This window comes from Hyperolius riggenbachi, chromosome 4, assembly GCF_040937935.1.
Source record: "Hyperolius riggenbachi isolate aHypRig1 chromosome 4, aHypRig1.pri, whole genome shotgun sequence".
Taxonomy (NCBI): domain Eukaryota; kingdom Metazoa; phylum Chordata; class Amphibia; order Anura; family Hyperoliidae; genus Hyperolius; species Hyperolius riggenbachi.
In genome coordinates, this window is record NC_090649.1 from 117,734,174 (window position 1) to 117,752,255 (window position 18,082).

The 18,082-nt window shown below is 43.9% G+C and overlaps 1 protein-coding gene across 2 annotated transcripts in view; it reads left to right on the top strand.

Annotated features, from left to right (window-relative positions):
• Positions 1-18,082, top strand: part of RYK (receptor like tyrosine kinase) — a 217,566-nt gene that overhangs the window by 178,379 nt on the left and 21,105 nt on the right. For both annotated transcript variants that reach the window (XM_068280423.1, XM_068280424.1), the window contains exon 11: positions 4,234-4,366. In XM_068280423.1, the coding sequence (XP_068136524.1) occupies positions 4,234-4,366 (133 nt within the window). The remainder of the gene's footprint in view (positions 1-4,233; positions 4,367-18,082) is intronic.

Consider the following 18,082-nt stretch of genomic DNA (forward strand, 5'->3'; position numbering starts at 1 on the left):
TTACACAGAGGCAGGCTTATCTGTATCTTGAGCCATCAGCCCAATCCCCTCTCCACCTCCCTCCTCCCCTCTGCCTCTGAAATCAATGGTTAGTAACGCCGCCTCCTCCTCCTGCCCAGACTGAGCTCCCATGAGCCCTTGCTACTGCCAAGGCTCTCTGAAAACCTGTGGGTGTGGCTTTTTTAGTTTATAGGGAATTAGAGTATTAAAACAAAAACAAAAAAGTATTTGGCTTGAGGAATGCCCTATAAACAATAGGAAAGGAACACAATTAAGCAATGTGTAAAAGTTCACCCCGGATACACTTTAAGCTGCCTATTATGGAAGTATTAAATGTAGTGATTTGTCACTTGGGAAATAAGTAACAGCAAGTGGGCAGAAAAGTTACTTATTTATCCTCTTCCTGTCTGAATATTACACTGCTGTTTTATATGTACACAGTGCATAGACTACAAATATGTATTGCTAGTCAAACGTTTTTTTGACAAGAGGTCCTCTTTAAAGAGAATCTGTATTGTTAAAATCGCACAAAAGTAAACATACCAGTGCGTTAGGGGACATCTCCTATTACCCTCTGTCACAATTTCGCCGCTCCTCGCCGCATTAAGTGGTTAAAAACAGTTTTAAAAAGTTTGTTTATAAACAAACAAAATGGCCACCAAAACAGGAAGTAGATTGATGTACAGTATGTCCACACATAGAAAATACATCCATACACAAGCAGGCTGTATACAGCCATCCTTTTGAATCTCAAGAGATCATTTGTGTGTTTCTTTCCCCCTGCAGCTATCTTCCACTGAAGTGTCAGGCTATTTCTTCCTGCAGAGTGCAGACAGCTGTGCCTGTATGTAATTCCTCAGTATGTGAAAGCCCAGCCAGCTCAGAGGAGGATTTATCCAGCTTGTAAAAGATAATAGAACAGAGAGAAGCTGCACTAATCTAAATATCACACAGGCAGTGTGCAGAGAGGGGCCTGGATGGGGGAGTTCATAGCAGAACCACAACACTGAAGAACTTGGCAGCCTTCCAGACACAGGCCTGACAAGTCTGACAAGAGAGAGATAAGTTGATTTATTACAGAGATGGTGATAGTAGAACTTGCTGCAGTAAGCCAGAACACATTAGAATAGCTTTTGGAACTTGTAGGATGATAAAAAACAGGATGCAATTTTTGTTACGGAGTCTCTTTAAGGTATTTTGTGCTGTCTTAATCCAAGTTTGGTTACAGAATTCCAAAATCTTCCTAATTACTCAGTGATGTTTTTAATGCAAGGTTTATTTATCTAGCCATAGGGAACCTCAGTCAGTCGGCACATATTTCAAAATAATTTTTGTTGTGTTCTGAGGACACGTTAAATACTGATTTGATTGTTTTACTCTCTTATGCCCTGTGGGGAGAGGTTTAATGTCAGTGTTCCAGGCTTGAACTCTGAAAGAACGCCAGTTTCTCTTCCCCTGTTGGAGAGGACATTTTGCAATGCTACGTACTTCTGCAGATGTTGGAAATGCCTAATGTATGCAGCTGTCAAAGAGAACCTGTATTAATGTTACTTGCATGTAAGTTGTGCTCGCTCTAATACTATATGGCTAAGCAGTGCAGGTCAGAGAACTAATTTTATTCTTCTATTTAACACACTGTGCTGATAATTACCTACAATGGGTGTGTGAAATGGTGGTGCACGTCTTTAAAAAAAAATAACAGTATAAATCCTATATAAAATAGCAATGCAATTCCAAGTACAAGTCCACAAGCGGCAAATTTCGACAATAACAATCCTAATTGGATAGCGGCAGTCCTAAATTCCTTTCGAAGTCAGAAGACTTGCGTGACAGGATAGGATTCCTCAATAGATGAAAGCCTCCACCGCACCCTCAGGTTAGGACACTCGCCCTTAGGTGTTGACCCCCGGCCAGTTGGGTGTCCCCACACCTCTGGGATGTTTACCTATGCAGTCCCCAGCCTGTCACGATCCTCTTGTCTGCTCTAACGCTGCTTGGTCTTCAAAGAATATTCACTTCAAACATAAAATACACATGCTTTCATAGCGAAAAACCATTGGAATGTTTAATTAAGTTTAAAATGCGCACTTACATACTTTTGCAGTATAAATATCGCTCAGAGTATTAGTGGACTCTACCCCATAATGTGGCTGCCTGCCTGGCTGGGATGGATGATCTCCTCGACTCATAGGCTTTCAGACACCAGCTCACCCTGCCAGTCCACGCTGGATTCACTTCCTCGTTTGTGACCCCGCCCTACTAGTTTCATCGCTATAGTGACTCATCAGGGGCCGATTGCACTGCATGAATTGCACTACATATCCTTGTATGCAGTTCCATTATATTGTTTCATATGTGGTGCGATCATCCGATCACACTGGCTAGTTGTGTCTATGGGGATGCCGCATGTGGAATAGCCTTCCAGCACTGGCTGCTATACCATGACGCTGTGAGTGGATGTTTTTTCCACCCATGTGCGGATTTGGCGGCGTCTGTGCAGGAGGAGCCCCTGCATGAGTGACACTGGGAAAGTATGCAATGATTGGTTAATTGTTCATTGCCAGTGCTATATAAGGGGAAATGTTTGTGTGAATCATTAGACATGAAACACAGCTTGACAAAGGAGGCCACACTCCGAAACGTTGCTGTAACATGTGGTTTATCTGTCTTTAACAAAACAGCAATACAGCAAAGTCCCCGGTATCTGGCGGGGGGGGGGGGGAGGAGATTGCCTGATGCCAGATACATAAACTAGTCTGTTGTTAGAGAAACTGGCCGAAATAGCACAAATCTCTACCCTAAAATGCTCACTGAGGCTGCAGCGATGTCTGGCAGTCTCCCTCTATCTCCCCTGCAGGCTCGGTGCGGCTTTCCGGCTACCTCAGTGCACAGAAGCCGGAGTGTCAGCTGACCTGCATCAGGTCATGTGACACTCCAGCTCCCGTAAGCTGATGCCGGAAGCTGCTCAGAGCCAGCGGGGAGATATAGAGAGACTGCCAGACATGGCTGGAGCCTCCATATGTATTTTACACTCTGCCAGCATCCACAGGAAGACCCCCAAGAGAGGTCCCTGTTATCCCTCAGGCATGCCGGTTAGTTGATTTCATCTTTAGTCATGTGAAACTGAGCTCATTGTGTTGCTTGAACCCACTGATCAGGCACATCACTGCTGCTTCACAGGTGTGCATCCTGCCTTCCTTGAAACAATATTTTCAAAATAATGTAATCTTGCAAATGTGTTCGGAGCTCCCCTGCTAGTTTTTCTGGCAGGTTTTGGAAGTACAGAACGGTTGCTGCTTGTACTACTGTGTAGTAAAGATACACTTCAGTCAGTTGAGCATTTCATGCACAGCTTTTTATAATTTTCTTACAGCATTATTTAAATTTGATTCCTAATTCTATTTAATTTGTAAAAAAAAAAAAGTAGATTTTGCAAAGGACGAGTCCTGATGAAGTGATCATTGCTGCGTTACGCATAGAACTTTCTATGCCTCTTTTTGTCACCCACCAACCCTTATTGCGACTATGACTAGTATTATGCTGGCAGCATTCTCTTGCATGCACGTGTCATCTTCCATACCTTCATGTCATTAGAGGATTTATCCATCACGTTATGCACTTTATTCCTATATTGGTGGTTATCGTTTATATATTGAACAAGGGTATGATATCCCATTAGTTGGTAAATTAGATTTATTTTTTTCTTATTAAAGTGGGTTTATACTCCCAAAATTAGAATTTCAGTTACTATTCGTCACGTAAATGAACATTTAAAAGTAATACCACACATTCTTTGTGTAAAGACTTTTTTTTTTACTTCAGAGAGCAGTAGAAGCTTGCTGATCTCTGGCTCATTGACAAATGTAATTCTTGCCGGCTAAAGCTTTATGTGAGTCTTCACTCCGCCCCCCTCCCTCTGCTCAATAGACACATCACACTGACAACAGCTGAGCCATGTCAGCAGAAAATGAGGGGGGCAAAGTAAATATAAAGGCAGAGAGCTTCAGCGGCAATGATTACATTTGCCAAGAAAAATCAAGGATAACCAAGCCTGTACTGCTCTCTGTAGTGAAAATGGATGTTTTTACATACAGTGCTTTTAAATGTTCTGCTATGTAACAAGAGTAGTTACTGAATTCAAATGTTAATTCCACTTTAAAATCAGATAATTATCCCACTTCTAGGTAACTAGATGGTGTTGCTATTGTCTGAGTGTCTGTGTTGTTTTGGCAGGAACCTGCTCCCTATTGGCCATGTGTGTATAGAAGATGGGGAGAAGCCCATGGTGCTGCTGCCTTATATGAACTGGGGCAATCTGAAACTTTTCCTGAGGCAGTGCAAACTAGTAGAAGCCAACAACCCACAGGTAAGAGTTATTCAGTGCTTCACATATAGTCATGCCATTAACTCCCTCAGAGAGGGGTTCACAATCTTATTCCTACCATTGTCATATGTCCACCCTAGTCTGATGCCAATATTTGGGGAAAGCCAAACTTACTTGTATGTTTTTGGGCTATGGGAGGAATCCAGGGCTGTGGAGTCTGTACAAAAGTCATCCGACTCCTCAGTTTATGAAACCACCGACGCCAGGTACCCTAAATTGGGCCGACTCCTTAGTCTAATACTTATCAGGGCTGTGGAGATGGTACAAAGATCTTCAGACTGCTCAGTTTATGAACCCCTGACTCCAGGCACCCAAAAACTGTGCTGACTCCACAGCCCTGTGGGAATCCAGAGTGCCCAAAGGACACTCGCAAACTGAGAGAACTAACAAACTCTGTGCTGATGGTGTCCTGGCCCACATTTGAATTTGGAACCCAGCGCTGCAAATTGAGGGCGCAGCCACTGTGCCACCGTGCTGCTGCATGTTGGTGTGATTTGGGCCTTTTTCACTTTGGAGGGGATGCCTTTTCATACAGAGTTCCCCTATATCGCATTGTACTGATTGTTTCTTCCTGTGGGACATTGCTGCATCTTACAAGTGGTTTTTGAGAAACTCACTCTATATTGCTAGCCAAATAAGCTTCAGCGCCTTGCTGCAAAATACTAAAATGTGATGTTCTTGTTGAAAGTTTTACTATATCTGCTGTCAGGAGGGATCTTTTTTTGTATTCAGTAGCGTGTGAAACATAAGACAGGTGTTTCCTGTCCATTGCTCTACATGATCCATGCAGACATACACTGCTGAGAGCTGTACACTGCATGTTCTCCATGACATGTCAGGGGTGGGAGGATCTTCCTGGACATTTCTGTCTACTCTGCACATTCAGCGCTGGAGAGTTTATGTACGGATGAGGCCAAGGTTGTCACACATAAAAGGTGTCGTTCCTCCCTTCCACTAGCAAAACAGGAGCTCCGCCGTATACAGACCAAAACATTCCATTCATTCCGGAAATTAAAGTGGGCCTAAACTCAGAACTTCCTCTCTGCTCTAAAAACACAAGCAACAGCTCAATAACCTTTAACGAAAAATTTATTTGTTACATCTGATAAAAATCCTGTAATAAATCTGCAGTGTGTCTACTTACTGCTTTCATGGAAGCAAATTACAACTTGTGATTAGACACAGGTGAGGGGGAATTAGAGAGGCTAAATTCTCTAAATACATACAGGGTGCATTTCTCTGTTTTTCTTCAGTCCTGTGCAAGAGTTCCGGTCCACTTTAACCTCCCTGGCGTTCTATTAAGATCGCCAGGGCGGCTGCGGGAGGGTTTTTTTTTAATAAAAAAAAACCTATTACATGAAGCCAACTGAAAGTTGGCTGCATGAAAGCCCACTAGAGGGCGCTCCCGATGCGTACTTCTGATCGCCTCCGGCGATCAGAAGTAACAAGGAAGGCCGCAATGAGCAGCCTTCCTTGTTTCGGGGTGACGTCAGCCGCCTCCGATCCAGCCCTTAGCGCTGGCCGGAACTGTTTGTTCCGGCTGCGCTGGGCTCGGGCGGCTGGGGGGACCCTCTTTTGTCGCTGCACGCGGCGGATCGCCGCGCTTCGGCGGCGATCTGGTAGCACACGCGGCTGGCAAAGTGTTGGCTGCGTGTGCACCTTTTTATTTCAACAACATCGGCCCAGCAGGGCCTGAGCGGCACCCTCTGGCGGTAATGGACGAGCAGAGCTCGTCCATACCGCTAAGGAGGTTAAAGGACACTCGAGGCAAAAATAAACTAATGAAATAGATGCAATAATTTATCTTCCTTCCCCTAAAAATGACCTTTTAACATAGTCTACATTTTTTTTTTATATTTAAAGGGGTTCTTTCGCGAAAAAAGTAGGCAGTTAAAAAATGTGACAGATGAGAGGTTTTGGGCCAGTCCATCTTTTTAAGGGGGATTCTCAGGGCTTTCATTGTTTTCAACAGCAGTTTAACTGCCAAAATAACAAGATACCAGCCGGCCTCCCTAATCACCTGCACACTATTATGTCAATTAGATTTTGCAACTGTTGAAAACAAAGAAAGCCCTGAGAATCCCCCTTAAAAAGATGGACTGGCCCAAAACGTGTCATCTGTCACATTTTTTTAAAGGATACCACAGCTGAATAAACAGAACTCCAGTGTGTGGGGGGTTAAAAGTACATAATGTGACCTCCTCCTGCCCCCTCCGTCTGCCGCCGTTCGTGCACAATTCATGCCCGTGTCCCGGCGACTTGCTTGACCCTTGACCTGGACATATTTCTTCCCTCTTCACTTCTTGCCAGCGCATAGCGATCGGCTCAGAAGCGCGCTGTCCTTGCCGTCTAATCTGGGGTGCGTGTGCGCTCCATTACACCAAGCGTCACATGATTAGCATGGGACGCTTGGTGTACTGGAACACACACGCAGCCCAGATTAGACGGTGGAAATTGTTTTATAGTTGGAATTTCTTTTCAGTGAGGGTTACACTGTAGTCACTTCCTGTCTGAGTCAGGACTGAGTGAGCCACTTTCATACCTGATATTTAACTCTTTCAGGCAGAGAAAGAAAAAAAGGAACAAAGCCTAGTTATTTGTGTGCTAGGCACGTACATACACGTCTATCTCATCATGTCACGTCATCTTGGGTATCCTTTAAAAGGCGTTAATTGACAAGTTGTGAAAATGTCACCTAGGAGAAAAAGTTAATTGCATGTGGGCCAAAGTGTTGTATTGCTCAGTAACAGTGCATTAGTGCACATGACTGCACTGACTATACAACTGTACGGCCATGTTTACATCTCTGCGTTCTAATGGACTGCACTGACTACATTTGTTTTTGGATAGCTTGTGTGATGAGGCCAGCTTACCACAGCAATTGGCCAGGATAGGAAATAATATGCAAAATGTGAAGAAAAAGAACTTTTATCCTGCGCTTCTCAAATACTGTGTTGGCCCTTTAAGTGGTCTAGCCCACTGTGCAGCTTCAGTTACTGGGTGATGCCAGTGGTGCTGTATACAAAGACAAGAAGGGGGAGGGGCCCATGTCTGGTGCTTTAACCTTTTTTATTAATGTCAGAATCGCATAAAGTTGCACTTACAACGAAGTGTAGTTAAAAATGCGTGTCAAGCCATGAACAGGTCCTCTCACTGCCTCCGAGCTTGGCCAGAGCTGCAGGTGCGATGGTCGCCTGGAGAGACGTTCGATGGGCGGAGCCTGGTCATGTTAGTGCCGTCTGACTGCACTACGCATTTCGGTGCTTGCTGCACCTTTGAATCCTCCTGATTTCTGTGAACTGCTGTACTATAGCTTTTCTCGTTTTTGGATGCATTTATCTACAATTTTAAATCTGCTTGTACATAGAGGTTATACACAAGCAGAAAGAGCATTGTCTTTATTTCCCCAATGAAGGCACACCATTTGGAAGCAGAAGAATGCACGCGGTAGCTCTTTAGGTCCAGTCCACTTGTTAGGATGGTTTCACACCGAAAATCGCAATTGTGTTTTTTCTGCAATTTTGTTGTGATTGCTCCCAAATTGCTACCTGCAAGTGCTTTTATGATCGCAACGATGCAGTGAGAATGCTTCCATAGGTAGACACTGCATTCGCACTTTGCCGATCATTGGCAATCCTTAACGGTTATTTGCTCTGAAATGCAGCTTCACTTGAAGTGATTATGTAGTTGATCTACTGTATGCATACGGACCAACTGATATACCCCAAAACAGAAGTGTTTACTAAAATCATAAATGTTTTTTACCCTGAAAATATTTTGTAAGGCCTTATCCATCCATCCATCCATCCATCTATATATATATGAAAGAAATCCTGCAAGTAGTCACTCTAGCCTGATGTAGAGGCGCTCTGGGATTGTAGCCCACGGAACGCGTTGTATTTTTCTTGTGCAATAAACAAACTATTGAGCCTACAAGCTTAGACACTCCTCTTTAGTCATCTGTATGGAGGGTTGAGGAGTCCTCAAACAGGAGTCAGGAAGTTCAGCTGTGACGCCACTACTCTGTAATTGATATTAATTTCATATATGTCTGTAATAAAAAAAAATATTCGAGGTTGGAAACATGGGGACTTTTATTTAACACGTCGGCTGTATTGTATAACAGTGGGTTCATGTGCTTTGAGCCACAACAGCGTCACTTTCAGCATCTGTCCTCATAGCCCCTGTGTAATTCAGGCCCAAGACCTGCAAGAGTATTACAAACATATTAGGTTTGGAATGTGAACTCCAGGAGTGTGACCCTTGTTCCAGTAAAATGAGGATATTGGGAGAGTCCACCCAGAGCTCCTAGATAACCTTAGCTTACAGAACCTTCTAAACTGTTGGGCTTTCAAACATGTTCCCTTAATAGAAGCACATTGTGGCCTTGTCCTGATAGTCACCAAGAAGCATTGTGCAATGCCGTTTCATTGCATCTTAACAAAATGTAGACTGAGGTAGCACATTTTGGTTTTGTTCATTCAGCATGTCTGCAATGCATATCGTGTATATAAAGTCTGAAGCTTTCCCTGTGTTTGTTTGCCGTATGAAGGCTTTACTATTACATATCTGGTTTCCTGACAAAGACCAGCAGATCTTATGCTGTCTTACAGGAAACCCAGCACTTGATCATGTATTACTAAGAAGCCAGCGTGCCTGAGCAAGACTTTTTCTAGTGAAGAGCTCTCTGGGAACCTGAGCATCTTTACACCCTGTGGGTCTTCACATTTATGTGTGACAGATTTTCCCGGATTATGAAACTGTGAACGTCATGAAACCATTCCCAAGGCTTAACCCTTTGAAAGAGACGTACATACATTGATTAGAATGCCATATTTTACTTTTATTGTATCCCAGTTTCCTCTGTCCGATGCAGGAGATTTCCTTAGAACTGTCTAAAACAATACCCATGTTTACGTAAAGAGTACTTAAGGTGCGTAGACATGCACAGTGGCTGCTGGGATATGTGCTGTACAGATGCATGGCTAGGCTGTAGGTTAGTGATGCATCCTGTTGCTATGGAAGGGGGAAGGGGCAACAGGGTGATTTACGATGGAGTGGCTTCTGGTGGATGGGTAAGGAGGAGAACCGTACTCTCATTCCAGATGACCCAACACTCTGGCTCTCTCGGCAATGTATCAGGGCAGCTGTACACATGCTAGATTCTCAGAAGAAATGGCCCCAACCAGCCTCCTCTTCAGAGTTTAGTTCAGTATGTATGTACCTCTGTGGACACTCTAGTTACTAAGGTTGTATTTATCTACCCTGTATACCCTTGATTAGCTGATACTAAATGTATTACTTTTATAATACCTGGAAAGGAGTCTAGACACTGGCCAGTTTCTGCACCATGGGCTTGTCTGTCTGAGAAGGTTGCAGCATACAATACAGACTGAGACTATGCCCACCTCCTTGCAGTCCACACAGTGGCAATGATGCAGTGCAGACTCCAGGAGCAGTTACACCCACAGAGCCTGAAGTTTCTGGTCATGTGATCCTTAAAGGGAACCTTAACTGGATGGGGGGAGTAAAGAGTTTCACTTACCTGGGGCTATTACCAGCCCCCTGCAGCAGTCCTGTGCCCTCGGCGCCGCTCTGGAATCCTCTGGTCCCCCGCTGTCACTTAGTTTAGTTTTAGATGACTCACCAGTCGCCGGCCGCCATGCGTATTATTGGACGCATTCACCAATGCAATTAACGCTATTGCGGACCGCAACGCGTACAAAAATACGCGTTGCCGCATATCTACGCGTGCGGAATGCGGCAACGCGTTGCGGTCCGCAATAGCGCTAATTGCATTGGTGAATGCGTCCAATAATACGCATGGCGGCCGGCGACTGGTGAGTTTTCAAAAACGAAACTAAGTGACAGCGGGGGACCAGAGGATTCCAGAGCGGCGCTGAGGGCACAGGACTGCTGCAGGGGGCTGGTAATAGCCCCAGGTAAGTGAAACTCTTTACCCCCCGTTCAGTTAAGGTTCCCTTTAACGGTGATCCTAGACTAGAGATGTGTAGACACTTTTTTTTTTTTTTTTTTTTTTTTTTTTTTTTTGGCCGATGCAGAACAAGACCACTATTCCACTGCTGCCTCTGGCAATACATCTATAAATTGCACCAGCCCCAATTCCCACCTCAGAATCAGTAGAATGCAGTGTATGATTTTCATGTTGAACAAGACATTACAGGAGATTTGATAGAGATATAGTTAAATCTCTCTCATCAACTAAGTGCATTGCTTTCTGTCCTGAACACTTCCCTCAACCAAAACAATTGTGACTGGAGATATGTGTCCAGCGTCATCACTTGGCTCTGCCGCAGTGATCAGCCAGGATGGATCTCTGTTGTCCAGCAGGTATTGTTAGTGCAGGAAGTTCCTCTGAAGTCTCCTCTGTAGGGTGCATCCTCCCACCTCCCCTTCTACAGAACAGAACACACTACTGAGCCGGAAGCAGAGTACAGTGTGCAGCGCTCATTGGTACACTCAGTGCACGGTTGTGGAGAAAATGTTTGTTGACAAATATTGAGTCTTTGTGGGGCTAGAATCTTACATTATGCATTTTTTGTGTGCATTTAGCTTTATCTAAGAACTGTATCTGCTTATAACTGTCTTGTGTTATAAGACAAGCTGTTTAGTGAAGAAAGTCCCTAAACTAACCCATCTCTAGACACAGACCTAAAAATATCATCTAACCGCTTAGTAATTAATGCTGCGGTATTTACCTGCGTTTTAAATGAAGCTGCTGCAGCTTAAAGCGGATCTGAACTCTTGCACAGGAGAAGAGGAGAACACAACTCTTTATAAACCCTGCATGTGGTTAATTAGGATCGGAACGATCGTCTGCCATTTAATGCAACAGGTGGTGTGCATTGTTAATTATTGTTTAACAATAAAAAACTGTTCATGAAAAATCGTTAAAAAAAAAATCAGTTTAGCAAAAAAAAATTTGTTCTCAAAAAATTGCATCATGGGAATGGCCCTTAATTCTCTCTTCTCAGCAAGTAATGAGCTAGTGTAATTTGAGCTCCCAGCTGTCTGCCGAGTTGAGCGCTAATATGTCAATACAGTAGTTTAATCCTTTTTCTGCTCCCAGAAAACCAGGAAGTAATTACTCTGCAGCATCTCTGAACTTTCAGGGAGCAGGAAGGGCCTAATGTTTAATCCCCTGACCAGGTATTTTTCAAGTGATATATTTTACTTTAGTTATTCAAAGGCCTTATAGACATGTCAAACAATCTGTGCAGCTGCGTTGCCTACACAGATCTAGGAAATCATTTATGTCTGGAATGGGCTGTAATTGTATCACGCCATCTAGTTTAGATACTACATAAGCAGTGTAAGAAAACCCATGTTCAGGTCATGTATATTGACCTGTATGTGCCCACAGTATCTGGTTTGTTCTTGGCCTGAGTACAGACAAAAGCCTCTGGCAGGTCACAGTGTTGGCGCTTTGATGAGAGCCATTCTGTAATGTTCCTTTGTAGACCGGCAGATAGCTTGGATTGAAGCCATTGTGCGGATGCTGAAATAGAATTTGGACTACCTTGCATGCTGAGTACACACACCTGTATATACATTCTACAACTACTTCCCCCTCATTCTGGTTGTCAAAACCTATTTATTTTGCAAGAAAGTGTGCAAACTGTTTACAAAGAAACACAGAAATGAACCATGTACGTCTAAGCATGGACACAATTCATCATCCTATAATAATGCAAAACAATTAACATACATCATAAGAATATAGCAAAGGGAAAATAATGGGTGCAGGGTAACGCACCTAGGGCAAGGGGTTAATCAGAAGGCATGCGGCTATATGCATAGTATTGCATGGAGGGGTGGGGAGCGTTCTAGGAGGTGAGTTATACAGTTCAGACACAAATCAGGAACCAATAAGCAATCCCTGAAGCTGCTTCACCTCTGAAAACTATCCAGATGTCCCACATCTTAGCTTCAATTTTATCAGCAACCCTGGCATTGATCCTTTCGGAAATCCTAACAGAATTAAGTTTCAGTACAACAGAAAAGGAGAGAACTGCAGTTTTCTGTTATGAGTTTTGGCAACATTGACTGTGTTGGATCATGCAATGCTCAGGGTTTCTAGTATGGCTTGGCTTTGTAATCCAGAAGTAATTCCTTAGGACACTTAAGGGTCTGTGTAACACTCATGAAATTTGTGTTCATTTTAGGTCAAAACCTTGAGGCTTTACGGCAGATTCACCAAATATAGACAAGGGATCCATCTGGCATCCTCTGAAGTACAAGCTTGGGAGGTTTAGGATCCATCAAGTCTCGCAGGGGTAATGTAGGATTTGTGCAGAACCCTTGGTGAGACCTGGATGCGAGTGCAAGTAAGACTTCCCTTAGCAAGGGTCTTCAAGCAGTCATCACATTCCTTCTAATCCATTTCTATATTAAGGGTTCTCTCTCACTTTAGCATGAAAGGAAATTTCAGGTTTCAAGATGGTTGGTGTTGCCTGGAGACTAGCTCTTTTTGCATGGGGTCATGTAAACAAAAATCTTCAAAGTGGCTGTTGAAACTTTGTCACCATAATTCAGGGACCGAAAATGATGTGAGATTTGGAACGTCCAAAACATCTCAGAGGGAGGCACTCAGAAATGGGAGACCAGCTGCTGGAATGATGGCAATGGCTCCTCAAGATGTCTTGTCCTGTCAGGAGACTATTAGGTGACCACCACTGGTACGCAAGAGGATTGGTACCGTGAGGACAATTGGGGTTAGACATACATTGGAACGATGGGGTGATATTAGACTGTAGGTCCAATGTATGTCTCATCCTGTGCTGTAAAGAGAGAGCTCATAACGAGTACGGGCCCTTTTCCACCAGCGCGTTTGCGCTGGCTGAATCGCAAAGTCGCAAACCGTTAGCGATTTTACAATCGCTACGGTTTGCTTTTTAACATAGGAATCGCGGTAGGTCATTTCCACTACCGCGATTCGTTTTTTACGCGAACGCGCGGCGGAGCGATATTTGCCGCGATTTTGCTATGCAGTGCATAGCATAGCAAAACGTCGGGGAACCGCCGGTTTTGCGATTCAGCGTGAACGCTAGCGACTGCAGGTGGAAAAGGGCCCTACGTCCTACTATATGAGCGCTGTGCATGCCCCCCCCTCCCATTCTAATGGAAAGATATGTAAAGATATTTTTCGTTCAAGGATCTTCATCCTCATGAAGGGAATAAGCACCATGATCACCAACTGCATTTCATGGCAGAGATAGAGTATTTCTTCTCTAGAAACCCGCCCCACCAATATGGCAAAAACCACTTGTATTCCAAATCATCTGCCTCAAAGCTTTATAGGTACCTATGCACCCTAAGGGCCATTTCCCAAGAAATTTCCTTTCTAATACCAGTCGCAGCTACTAAGATACTAATCAGCCATTACTAATATTATTTACATATGGCAGGCATGGCATAGGCCAGCTACTGCTGCTGCTTCGGTGTGTCATGGCTCTTTTAGCAGCTTGCATTGTGTAACAGTAGGCTGAAACTAGTAGCAGCAAATGAGTCTCTCGCGTGACATGACCTGAACCGTATGCAGAATGACACCAGTGTCTTGTAGTAACAGCGCCTGGCAGTAGTCCAAACATTAGCAGGCTCTAGGGCATCCATTTAGGTATTTCAATGTATAATTACTGAGTCTGTAGCTGCCAATTACACATGTCCATAATTTTTTCCTAGTTTGTACAGGTAGAGGGCAAGATAATAATATAAATCCAGGGCTTTGTGTAAATATAACCGCACTGTGCAATTCTGCTGACCTGCTTCCAGTGTCCAAATCAGGGAGGGTCCCATGCTGACCCTTGGCTATCTGGAAAAGATTTGGACTTGCCAGTTTACGCAGGAAAATGTGAGCAGGAGGATGTGAACTGCAGTCTCCGGAGATAGCAGAGGAATTTGTGGATATTTTTGTTAGGATAGCATTCCCAACACGTCTCTGCATTTTTATAGGATTTCAGATGTGTCTGCATCTGTGCAGTTAAATAATCAGTGCATGGCAAAGCTTCAAATCTATCTATATTCATATGCAGGTGTTGTGTGCATGGAGTGTGTGAAGAGGAAAAGAGCCTAAACCCCTGTGTTGGACAGAGGGAGCGATCTTGACAATACTGTGCAAGTCTGTGTAGTTGTCATCGAAGGGTGCTGCTCTCTTGGGTGCCACTCTAGGTGGTATATAATCTGCAGTAGACAGTGGGATGTGGGGGGATGGGTGGAAAAACAAGGGGTGGGGGAGAGCGCACTCAGGTTGTCATTCAATAAAAATGGCCAGCCGGCCGTGGAATATTCTCACCTGGATCTGTGGCTGACTGTCCCATACGGGGTGGCCAGCAGAAAGGCTTTGTCCCACTTGGACCGGGGACCAAGTCTTGGCAGAAGTCCTCCTCCACAAGGCGTGAAGACGATAGCCTCCTTCAGAGCTGTAGTAGCAGGCTGCTGTTCTGGTATATTTTCCACCTATCCTGAGTGCTGTGATGCCACTATAGGCGGCTGCACTGTCAGGCAGTCGTGGGTGGATTAAGAAGTTTGAGTTTAAGCGATTTGCCAGTGCAAGTGTATGCAAGTAGGAAATAGACGGCGGCTGCCGTGTGAATCAAAAGTAAAAACTTTTATTGTAGCTAAGCAACGCGTTTCAGAGGGCTCAACCCTCTTTCATCAGGCTGATGAAAGAGGGTTGAGCCCTCTGAAACGCGTTGCTTAGCTACAATAAAAGTTTTTACTTTTGATTCACACGGCAGCCGCCGTCTATTTCCTACTTGAATACACTTGCACCACATGGAATGTGTGTTATATACCTACGTACAAGAGAACAGTATGTGAAGAGAAGAGCATATATCCCTATTACATACAGAGTGTATATAGGGAACATTCACACTAATTGCCAGTACAGTAAGATCCCCAGTATCTGACACAGGCTGGGGTTGCCTGATGCCAGATATGTGGGCTTGCCAGTTGCTTGAGAAGTGAAGCAGGTGAGCCCTCCAACCCCATGTAGACTGTCTGCTCAATCCTCATCCTCCCAGGCCGCTCCTTTCTCCCATAATGTGGCCTGGTTATTTGCCCAACCAGTCTCAGCAGCATGCTCCTGCGTGTGATAAGACTGTAGTTGCCCTTACACAGAATGCTCCTGGCCATGACAGTGTGATCAAGGGCATGTGTGGCCGGAACTGCACAGCGAAGCGCAACGGGGCTGGATCGTGGACTCCACTGCGAGAGAACAGGGCAGCCTTGGTGGCCGGCGATTGAGCCCCCAGACTACAGGGGGCTGGAGGAAGCCTCAGGTAAGTATAAATCTATACCATTAGTTTATTTCAAAATTTCCTTTAACACGACTTACAAACAAGTTCAGCTTACAAATAATCTCATGAAAACAAAACCTGTAAATGGCGAACCGCCTAAACTAACAAAAAATGTACTCTGGACTTTTAAACCTCAGATTGTTGATGTAATGTGTGTTAACCTATAGTGTAATTTTTGCTGCATGTTTATCCATAATCCCATTACCGCCTATTAAAAGGATTACATGCTTTGATTGACTTGCCAAACAAGCATATGTAAAAGTATCATGTATCAATTCACTATAGAGGGCTTGCAAAAAAAAGTAAAAAAAAAAAATTAAAGAAACGAAACTCTAGGGCTTGTCAGTGTACATGAATGGTGGACAGTTATGTTCATTATTTATCTGAATGACGATGGATGATACATTATCTGGTTCATGGACAAATGTTTATCACTGAACAGTGCTTGCAGGTAACATGAGAAAACAGCTAAGGTTGTCCAGGAAGTTGGGAAAAGCGCTTTGAAGTGGTTGGTGCTTCCAGCGCATAGCTGGCACCATAATGTTTGCATTTACCGAATTGGCAGTTCCTGCACCGTATCTAGAGGTTCAGCCTGCCACACAAATTCCTAATTGTATGTGCCAGTCTCTCCACATCTCCACAGAGTAATCCCTGACAAATCATTACAGCACGTGTTATGTGGGGGTCAGTATGAGCTCATACCTGTCTTGTATTAAAATATGCTTGGTGTGATTTTTTTTTTTCTTTTTTTGTTTTTAGTAGGAAGGCTTTTCAGTCTTTTAGTCCCCTATACTTTCCTAGTGGTTTGGGTCACCCAGAGCTGCTTGGTTACTCTATATTAAAATATGCTCCTTTTATTGCCTGATGAAGCGGGATGTCACCTGTGAAACGTGTTGCATATTTGGGGAGTACCTTTTGAGTAAAGAAATAGTTATTCTGTGAACATTGACTGTTTGGTCTACTTGAAGGAGCCAAATGCACCACTACCTCTCTATTTTATTTGACCCTAAACTGCTGCCTCTGTTCCAAAATTGTGTATCAAGCAGTGAGGAACATTGCAAGGATCACATTTTTCAAATGGGGATCAGAACACACTGTTACTAGTTCTCTATCAGCACAATCAGAGTGACTCCTTAATAACAGCTTATGCTGGTTAAACTGGAGTTAGCATCCCAAAACTATGAATTGGGGCCGATATCAGTAATGCACGTGTTATTATTCCAGGGTATTATTGACCACTTTAAGCATATATGTGTAGAAGGGGTCCAACCCTTTACATGGTTATAATGGCAGCACACAAGCAGATGTCATGTGAAAGCTTTAGCCAGCAGAGTCATTTTGTAGTTATAACTGCACTTGACATTGCAGAAAATATTGTAATATTTAACCTTGTGGTTGGAGGGAGGGGGGGGATTAAATACAATGTTGCCAATAAAGTAGTCAACTGGCATATCATATTTCTCAACATTGCAAATATTAGCTCTTAAAACACCAAGCTAACTGAAGTGCCCAGTGACAACCACACAAGACATTCTCTAATGTCTGCTTGTTAAACGAAACTCAGTAGAGGGTTATGGAGACTTCCCTGTCTTCTTCTGAAGTGCGACTTGCGCCTACGTAGTAGAGATCGGCTATTTTCGCCTAGCTCCGTGTGGAGAGCCGATACTGCGCCTGCGCTGGAGCCTGGGAGGTAAATATTTACATCGCCACCGTTCCGGGAGGATTTTCGCCACGGTCGTGGGACCGAGGAGGACGGGGGAAGCCTCAATAGGATCCGGAGGCTTCCCCCACCCGAGGTGAGTACCCCCCAGCGGAGCTTTTCTTCATTACAGGTTTTCTTTAAGTAAATTAAGCACATTCTAAATCTAATTAGGGCAGACCTTTGTATAAACGTGGTCTGAGAATGTTACCTTAAGCCCCACACACGCTCAACAGCGGTCTATTATGTGTATCAAACAACTTTTGTGAAACCAGTTGAAACAACCAAAAAAAAGTTGTTTGCTGCTGTTCAAACAACTGATAAGACGTCAGTCCAACAGATAAGGACCCATACACTGGTCGATTTCAGCCATCGATCAATCGATTCTATAGAACCGATCGATCAGAAATCTATTCTATCGAATTCACAGATCAACCAATTAGCAGTAGATTTCAATCGATTTTCTATCTGACAGGATGGAAAATCTAGGTCGATCTGCTGGCCCATAGAGTTGCATTAGATCTAATGGTGCAGTAATGCCTTTAGATTGGTTTTCAATAGATTTCATTCTGAAATCTATTGGAAATCTGTTCCTAGTGTGTGGCACACATCAGATAGATTCCTGTCAGATTCGACTTCACAGGCATCTGACAGAAATTTTGTGGTTGAATCTGCTGAAAA